We start from the raw sequence: 10,000 nt of genomic DNA, 5'->3' as shown, positions 1-10,000 counted from the left end.
CTCTCTCTCTCTCTCTCTCTCTCTCTCTCTCTCTCTCTCTCTCTCTCTCTCTCTCTCTCTCTCTCTCTCTCGATGTGTCTGTCTGTCTCTGTCTGTCTCATTAAATGAATGATATAGTTGAATAAAAAAAAAAAAAAATGTTTGTTCGTCTGTCTATCTCTCCATCTTTCTCTATCTATTTATCTATCTATTTATTAATCTATCTATATAATAATCTATCTACCTATCAATCTATTTTCTCATACTTATAAATATAGAATCCATAGACAAAAACAAGCATACTATACTTTTACACTTATATACATACACAGATGTATGAAATTTCTGATATATATATATATATATATATATATATATATATATATATATATATATATATATTTATATGCACACATACACCAAAGCGTATCATAAATCTCCTGTCATGGAAGTCCCGCCCCGCATTTCACGCGCGATATTACCTCCTAGCGCTCCACCTGACGTGTTCATCAAAAGCCACATCCGGGATACAAAGTTCACGAGTTTCCCGGATCGCTTTCGGCCGCGAGGAGGCTCCGGGCTGAGGGATGCGCCTCGGGGGGGAGCGATGAGCGCCTCGTCTATCTACGCTCTCTACCCGTCACGTGACTCGCATTCTTACCACTGTCTGGGTCCTCTCTTTCCCTTTTCTCTTTTCTTTTTTTCTCCTTTGTGTTTTGTTGTGTTACTGTTTTGTGGCATCTGTTCGGTTTGATTTTTGTAAATGTATTTTCTCTTTTCGTTCGATTTTTCTGTCTTCTGTCGTTTTTTTTTTTTTTTTTCATTCTTCTTGTTTTTCCTTCATCTTCTTCCCGTTTTTCTTGAGCGTCTCCTTTTGTCTCTCCTTTCTTCACTTTTTATATCCTTTCTTTTATTCATTCTCTTCTCTTCTATTCCCTTTGTTCCCTCTTTCCCTCACCTTCACAATTTGCTATCCTCCCTCCTTCCCTCTCCTCCCCACTATCCCTCCTCCCAACCGTCCTCTTCTCTCTTTTCTCCTCTCCACGCTCCCCCTTCCCCCACTACCTCCCTCTTCTCACTTTTCTCACTTTTCACGTTTCCTCCTTTCCCCTTCCCATAACCCTTCCTTCCCCTTCCCCTTACCTCTCCTCTTCCCATATCATTTCCCTCACCCTCCCTCACCGCTTCCCTTTCTCCATCCTTCACCCCTTCCCCTCCTCCATCCCTCACCCCTTTCCCTCCTCCATCCCTTACCCCTTCCTTCATCCTTTCCCTTACCCCCTTCCCTTACCCCTTCCCCCTCCCCTTCCCTCACCTTCCCCCTAGCCCCTCCCACCACCCCTCCTCTCCTTTTGTGTATGGCCAAATCGCAAACGTCACAGCTTGTGATCAAATAACTGGACACAATGGGTGATGTCTGCAGACTTTACTTGTGTGTCGTGTTTCGCGTTCGGTGCAGAGCTGGATGTGCAGTCAAATAAAAAACCTTTGTTGATGGATTGCAAAATAGAAGGGAAAGTAGACAGAGGGAAAAGGAAATATTGGTAGTTGAAAAAAAAAATATCTGTACAAGGTGCTATGTACCATGTTTATACGACGTTTATGAAGATATGATGTTTTTTTCTTTCTTGATACTTGATACGAAAAATACACATATATGAAAACACTATTGATATAGGAAAATGGATATGAGAGAATGAGAGAATGAGAGAATGAGAGAATGAGAGAGAGAGAGAGAGAGAGAGAGAGAGAGAGAGAGAGAGAGAGAGAGAGAGAGAGAGAGAGAGAGAGAGAGAGAGAGAGAGAGAGAGAGAGAATGAAAAGAGAAAGAGAAAAGGAACGAAAAAGAGAAAGAAAAACATAGAGATAGAGGAAGATAAACACAGAGAGAGAAAGAGAAATAGAAACAGAATGAGGAAGCGAAACAGAAAAAAAAAATCATAAAACCCCCTTCTCCTTTCAGTGCTGGGTCTCGACGGAGAGAGAAGTCGTACTGAAGGACATCACCCAAAGGACATCAGGAGAGTACAAGTGCGAGGTCATCGGCGAACATCCGAAGTTCAGGAAGGACATCAAGAAATCCCGCCTCACCGTCTATTGTAAGTCTTTGATCCTATTTCGTTAGTAATGAGGTGTCATTGTTAGTAGGTGCTAAATCATCCTTAATGTTATGTGCATATGTGTGTGTGTGTGTGTGTGTGTGTGTGTATGTGTGTGTGTGTGTGTGTGTGTGTGTGTGTGTGTGTGTGTGTGTGTGTGTGAGTGAGTGAGTGAGTGAGTGAGTGAGTGAGTGAGTGAGTGAGTGAGTGAGTGAGTGAGTGAGTGAGTGAGTGAGTGAGTGAGTGAGTGAGTGGGTGAGTGAGTGAGTGAGTGAGTGAGTGAGTGAGTGAGTGAGTCAGTGAGTCAGTGAGTCAGTCTGCAAACGAATGAATGAATAGGCGCGCGAGTGAGTTTTAAAACGTGCACTGACATTTTACAACTAATGCTGATTCCATACTCATTAAATACTTACCCCGCAGGAAAGTATAATAAATAAAAACAAACAAACAAACCATAGGCATTGGAATCGCTAATGGGATGCATTTAACACTCGCCATCATCGCGCTAAATTTCCGACATGAAATATATAACAAAAGTAACAAACTCATTGTTAACCACAAAAAATTTAACGCGTGTCCTAATTCCGAAATGTGGTGCTGGAACTACATTTATAAACAGAAAAGGGGGGTAGGGGAGGTATGAAGGTTCGCCATGAAAACAAACAAACAGCAAACGCATTACGAATGCATGGGAAATCAGCGTCATGCAAGAATATCACACATTCACACTCACACAGCCTCTCTCGTCATCAACGCCATGCACGGTCACAAGCCACTCCGTTTCGTGTCATTCATAACGCTCCCGGACCGACCCATTGAACGTCATGCAACATTTCTGCCAAGCTCCGATTCCCATGCAGCATTAGGACCTCTCCGGCCGGCTCCGCGTCATGCACTCGTATCGACGGTCATGACACAGCTCTTCGAACAATGCCGCTCGTATTCGCCTCGCAGACACTTAGTGTATGCTGATCGTCCGGAACAATGGGCCTCCCCCCTCCCCCTCTCCTTCTCCCGTCTTCCCCTCCTCCCCCTCTCCCTCTCCCTTCTTCCCCTCCTCCCCCTCTCCCTCTCCCTTCTTCCCTTCCTCCCCCTCTCCCTGCGTCCCCTACCCCTCCCCCCCCCTTTCCCCCTCCCTCCTCCTCTCTCTCATTCCACTCCCTCCCCCCCCTCCTTATCCACCCCATACATCCACGCCCCCTCTCTTTCCCTTCTTCCCCGTCCCCCATCTCCCTGCATCCACCCCCTTCCTCCCCCTCTCCCTGTATCCCCTCCCCCTCCCTCCTCATCCCCTCCCCCTGCCCACCTCCCTCCGCTTATCGTACTGCCAGGGATGAGGGGGGGAGGGGGAAGTAGGGGGGGTGAGGTGGGGATGGCGGGGTAGAGAGAAAGTGATGAAGAGGAACAGATTCACGCCTGGCGGAGAATGGGAGAGGGAAATGAGGGAAAGAGGAAGATATAGTGGCGCTTATGGATAGATTAGAAAGAGAGAGAGAGAGAGAGAGAGAGAGAGAGAGAGAGAGAGAGAGAGAGAGAGAGAGAGAGAGAGAGAGAGAGAGGGAGGGAGGGAGGGAGGGAGGGAGGGAGGGAGGGAGGGAGGGACGGAGGGAGGGAGGGAGGGAGGAGAGAGAGAGAGAGAGAGAGAGAGAGAGAGAGAGAGAGAGAGAGAGAGAGAGAGAGAGAGAGAGAGAGAGAGAGAGAGAGAGAGAGAGAGAGAGGGTGTACGAGAGAGAAGGGAGGGGAGAGGAGAGGGAGAAAGAAAGAGAGATGGAGGGACCGAGAGATGACAGATAGAGAAAGAGTGAGTCAGAAACCGAAAGAGAAACAGAAAGAAAGGATGATAATCTGAGGATAAAGGCAATTAAAGTAAAAGAGTAAAAAGAAAAAAAAAAAAAAAAGAAGGTACAAAATTTGACAGAAAAGACATGAGAAAAAAATAAAAAAAATGATAAAAACACACACAAACAGAGAAAACGATAAAAATAGATGAAAAGCGCCCCAAAGGAAAAAGAAATATTCATAGGAAAAAAGCCAAGGATCATAAAATATCCAATAAAAAGATACTCTAGCAAGTTCTTTTACGTTTTCATTTTCCCTGACACAAACACAACACCGCCATGATGCGATGACAAATTGAAAAAGTTATGTGTCCAGGCGCAGTAAATCCCTCATAATTGCTTTTCAGACGTGCACATAAAGAACATTGTCACTGCGAGAATTAATTAGTCCAGTAGGATCAGCTCGGTAGAAGCCATTTATCAAAATGTTGTGAGTTTGTTCCCTCGTCGACCGAGCGCCCGACTAAGCCTACAAGACAGGCCGCCTCGATGCGTCGCTCGGCCCGCCCGCTGTGGGAGGTCAGGTGCTGGGGGGGGGGGGGGGGGGTCGAGGGGGTAAGGTGCTCGGAGAGGTTATGGTCGATGTCTATTTTTTTTTTTTACTATTTTCTCATTGTTTTTGGTGCTTGTTATTCTTTGTCTTTCTCTATTTCTCTTTCCCTTTCCCTTTCCCTTTCCCTTTCCCTTTCCCTTTCCCTTTCCCTTTCCCTTTCCCTTTCCCTTTCCCTTTCCCTTTCCCTTTCCCTTTCCCTTTCCCTTTCCCTTTCCCTTTCCCTTTCCCTTTCTCTTCTCTCTCTCTCTCTCTCTCTCTCTCTCTCTCTCTCTCTCTCTCTCTCTCTCTCTCTCTCTCTCTCTCTCTCTCTCTCTCTCTCTCTTTTCTTTCTCCCCGTTTCTCTCTTTCTTCTTGTTTTTTTCTCGTTCTTTCTGTTTCTCTCTTTCTCCCTGTCTCTCGCTCTCTCCCCCTCTCTCTCCCATACATATACATACATATACATACATAAACACAGGCGCACACAGACACACACACACACACACACCCACACCCACATCCACACCCACCCACCCACACACCCATCCACACACACACACACACACACACACACACACACACACACACACACACACACACACACACACACATATCCCCCCCACACACACATAAATATTAATCACCTATCGTTATCAATTTCCCAAGTCAACGCCCTCCTTGATCGAGCAAGGAGATTTTATACGTGTCTAAACAGCCAACAACAACAACACCATCACCACCACCACCACCACCACCACCACCAACAACAACAACAACAACAACAACAACAACAACAATAACAACAACAATACTATCACCATCACCACAACCACCACCACCAACAATAAAAACAACAACAATAACAATAACAATAACAACAACAATAACAACACCATCACCACCACCACCAACAACAATAATAAAAACGACAACAACAACACCATCACCACCACCAACAAAAACAGTAACATGAAATCCGAAACTAATGACGATTTTTACAGCCATTTGTTTCACTCCGAACAACACCCGCGTCTTCTGTGGCACGGGCGGGCGGACGGGCGGGCGGGCGGGCGGGCGGGCGGGCGCGAGGAGGCGGTTAATTAAGAGTCTCAGATAAGCGAGGGCGTTTAGAGTTCCATATGACTGTGATTTTGAGTGAAATTATTTCATTTACGAATCTTGTGTCGATTTGTCTTTTCATTTTGTTTATTTGATTATTTGTAATTCTTGTGTAATTTTTTTTTTAATTTGGTTTATTTTGTTTGTATTTTTTTTATTTAGTTTTTTTTATTTAATTATCTTTACTTTTAATGTATTTTTCTATTTATTTTTGAAAATTTAATTATCCTCATTTTCAATTCATTTTTTATTCATCCAAAATATTAATTATCTTTATTTCTTTTATTTATTGTTTATTTTATTTATTGCTTTAATTTAATCTAATTCTCTTTTATTTTATATTTCATTTTTTTTTTATTTTTAGAGTTTATGGCTTCATGCGATTCGTTCGGAGATAAATTCCGATTTTTTAAATTCTGTTTTCCTTTTACATCGTCGTTTTCATTAACCTATTTTTACCTCCACTTTGATCTTAGTGCAACATAATGGAAAAAAAATACATACATACAAATATATATATTTTCTCTTCCTCTCCCTTTAATTTTTTCTTTTTCGTTATTTTTCATTATTTTTCTTTCTCCTTTTATCTCCTCCCATCGTTCTTTCTTTTACTTTCATTTTCCTTTTCTTTCCTTTCCTTTCCTTTCCTTTTAGCGTTCGCAGCATTTTCGCCTTCCATTCCCTTCGCTTTTACGGAATAAAACAAACCTGAAAAATCACGTATATAGACGAGAATCTCCGAGAAGTTTTCGATTTCTCAAATTCACAAGAAATTTACAGATATATTCCTTGGCTTCGACTTCGGCTTAGCGAAATGCAGAATCGATCGCGTTTTCTCGCCACAGAGTGAGTAATCGAATGTCCTTCCCAGCGCTATCTCGGGATTTCGAGATGACGATTATTAGCGTTGATATCATCATTATCATTATCGTTTTCATCGTTGTAGTAATAGTGATAATTATCATTATTATTACCATTATCGTTATGATTGTGATTGTGATGATGATTATCATTATCGTCATTGTCATTATCATTATTATTATCATTATCATTATCATTATCATTATTATCATTATCATTATTATTATCATTAACATTTATTATCACTATAATTATCATTATCATTACCATTTCCATCATTATTATGGCTGTTATTGTTGTTGTTATTGTTGTTATTACTACATTGATTATCATTACGATTATTTTTAACACTCATCTGCATCACAGCAGCAACAACAATAGTTAATAGGATACTAAGAATAGCAGTAATATTCTGATAATAATAATAATAATGGTAATAATGATAATAATATTCATGATAATACTAATAATAGTGTTAATATTGTAACAATAATAATACAATAATAAAATAATAACTAATAATAATAATAATAATAATAATAATAATAATAATAATAATAATAATAATAATAATAAAAGTAATAACAACAACAATAGTATTAATAACATTAACAATAGTAACAACAATAATAAAGATATTACATTTATTACTACTACCATTACTGCTACTGATAATACCAATTAAAACAACAACAAAAATAATGATAATAATAACAATACTAACCACAACATCAACAATAATAACAATAATAATGATACCATTTATGACATTAATGATATTCTTAACAAAAATATTTGCAATAACATACAAGGGGGGGTAACAACAAAACAAGTTCCACGAAAAATACCACATGAACATAACAGGTTGTCGATAATAAAGGATTTTATTCATAACAAATAAATCACAATAAAACACATTATGATTTTTCAAATTTAATTCAGGGAAGCATAACACTACTTTTAATAGCTACGCAGGTAACAGACAAAGCGATTCCGTCCATTATCTGTGCATTAGTAAGAGATTAGTGAAAAATACGGACACCCATGGAAATTGGGGGGGGGGGGGGGGGAGGAGGAGGAGGGAAATGAAGCATGTTTCCATAGAACTTTTCTCTCTGTCTGTCTATCTTTCTTTTTCTTCGTTTTTCTTTCTCTTTTTTTCTCTTTTTTTTCTTATCTTTTTCTCTTCTCTCGTTCTCTCGTTCTTTCTTTCTTTCTTTCTTTCTTCCTCTCTTTCTCTCTTTTTGTCTTTCCTCTTTCTCTCTTTCCTCTTTCCTCTTTCCTCTTTCCTCTTGCCTCTTGCCTCTTGCCTCTTGCCTCTTGCCTCTTGCCTCTTGCCTCTTGCCTCTTGCCTCTTGCCTCTTGCCTCTTGCCTCTTGCCTCTTGCCTCTTGCCTCTTGCCTCTTGCCTCTTGCCTCTTGCCTCTTGCCTCTTGCCTCTTGCCTCTTGCCTCTTGCCTCTTGCCTCTTGCCTCTTGCCTCTTGCCTCTTTTCTCTTTTCTCTTTTCTCTTTTCTCTTTTCTCTTTTCTCTTTTCTCTTTTCTCTTTTCTCTTTTCTCTTTCCTCTTTCCTCTTTCCTCTTGCCTCTTGCCTCTTGCCTCTTGCCTCTTGCCTCTTGCCTCTTCTCTCTTTCTCTCTTTCTCTCTTTCTCTTTTCTCTTTTCTCTTTTCTCTTTCTCTCTTTCCTCTTTCCTCTTTCCTCTTTCCTCTTTCCTCTTTCCTCTTTCCTCTTTCCTCTTTCCTCTTCCTCATACTCTCTTTCTCTCTTTCTCTCTTTCTCTCTTTCTCTCTTTCTCTCTTTCTCTCTTTCTCTCTTTCTCTCTTTCTCTCTTTCTCTCTTTCTCTCTTTCTCTCTAACTCTCTAACTCTCTTTCTCTTTTCCTCTTTTCCTCTTTTCCTCTTTCCCTCTCCCCCCCCTCTGTCTCTCTCTCTCTCTCCATATTTATCTTTTCTTTTTCTCTCTCCCTTGATACATAAAAAATAACACAGAACGAACGAACCAACAAAACCAACATATAGAAAGAAAAAAAAAAAAAAAAAAGGAAAAAAAAAAAGAAAGAAACAAAACAAAAACACACGAATAAATCACAAAAAAAAAAAAAAAAAAACACACACGACCAACAAAATCCTCAAAACTCGGAGGGTAAAAAAAAAAAACAATCCTCCCGAAAGTCCCAAACAATAAGAAGAATTCACTCATGGCTTAATTGATACAAATGACGGCGATTTGTAAGGTTGTCTTTCGAAGGCTATTTGAACTCCCTAAATACCAGGGCCAATTAGTTTTTAAGGGAGGGAGGGGAGGAAAGGGGGCAGGGGAAGGGGGGGAAGGGAAGAGATGGGTTGGGGTAGGGAAGGGGGGAAGGGGAGGGGGGGGAGGGGAGAGGGGCAGGGAAGGGGGAAAGGGGAGAGTGGCAGGGGAAGGGGGACAGGGAAGGGGGAAGGGAAGGGGGCAGGGAAGGGGTGGGCAGGGAAGGGGGACAGGGAAGGGGGAAGGGAAGGGGGGTCAGGGAAGGGATGGCAGGAAAGGGGGACAGGGAAGGGGGGGCAGGGGATAGGGGCAGGGGAGGAGGGCAGGGAAGGGGGGGGCAGGGAAGGGGGGCAGGGTAGGGGACAGGGGATGGGGCAGGGAAGGGGGCAGGGAAGGGGGGCAGGGAAGGGGGGGTCATGGAAGGGGGGCATGGGAGGGGGGCAGGGAAGGGGGGCAGCGGAGGGGGGCCAGGGAAGGGGGGGGCAGGGAAGGGGGGAAGGGAAGGGAGGCAGGGAAGGGAAGCAGGGAAGGGAGGCAGGGAAGGGGAGGCAGGGAAGGGAGGCAGGGAAGGGGGGGCAGGGAAGGAGGGCAGGGGAGGGGCGGCAGGGAAGGGCGGCATCGGAGGGGGGCCAGGGAAGGGGGGGGCAGGGAAGGGGGGAAGGGAAGGGAGGCAGGGAAGGGAAGCAGGGAAGGGAGGCAGGGAAGGGGGGGCAGGGAAGGGAGGCAGGGAAGGGGGGGCAGGGAAGAAGGGGAGGGGAGGGGCGGCAGGGACAGGTAGGGGGATCGATGAGGAGAGAGAAAGGGTGGGGGGGGAATGGGGAGGAGGGGATGGGAAGGGGAAGGAAAGAAGGGTAGGGAAGGGGAGATGAAGAGAAGAGAGGGGATGGGATTGGATGGGTAGGGAAGGAAAGAAGGGGAGAGGAGGGGAGGGGAGGGGAGGGGAGGGAAAGAAGGGAAGGAAAGGGAAGAGAGAGGAGGAGGAGGGGGAGATGGGAAGGGGAGGTGAAAAGAAGATAAGATAAGAGAAGAGAAGAGAAGAGAAGAGAAGAGAAGAGAAGAGAAGAGAAGAGAAGAGAAGAGAAGAGAAGAGGAGAGAGAAAGAGAGAAAGCGAGAAAGAAAGAAAGAGTGAAAGAAAGAGAGAGAAAGCGAGAAAGAAAGAAAGACTGAAAGAAAGAGAGAGAAAGAGAGAAAAAAGAGAAAAAGAGAAGGAAGAGAAATCAGGCAGAAGTAATACGAAATAAGGAGAGAAGCAGCAACATAATTAGATGAAACTCGTCAAGTCATGAAGGTAACTGGGTCACATAAACGAGAAAACACTGATAATG

General features: G+C 43.2%; 1 protein-coding gene across 1 annotated transcript in view; it reads left to right on the top strand.

The window, feature by feature from the left end:
- The window catches only part of LOC125034775, a 201,249-nt gene that overhangs the window by 132,721 nt on the left and 58,528 nt on the right, over positions 1-10,000 (top strand). Inside the window, exon 3 of the mRNA XM_047626723.1 lies at positions 1,943-2,078. Within this exon, the coding sequence (XP_047482679.1) occupies positions 1,943-2,078 (136 nt within the window). The remainder of the gene's footprint in view (positions 1-1,942; positions 2,079-10,000) is intronic.

This window comes from Penaeus chinensis, chromosome 18 (genome assembly GCF_019202785.1).
Source record: "Penaeus chinensis breed Huanghai No. 1 chromosome 18, ASM1920278v2, whole genome shotgun sequence".
In the NCBI taxonomy this organism is placed as follows: Eukaryota; Metazoa; Arthropoda; class Malacostraca; order Decapoda; family Penaeidae; genus Penaeus; species Penaeus chinensis.
Note: the sequence above shows the minus strand (reverse complement) of the source record. Positions and strands in the feature narration are given on the sequence as shown.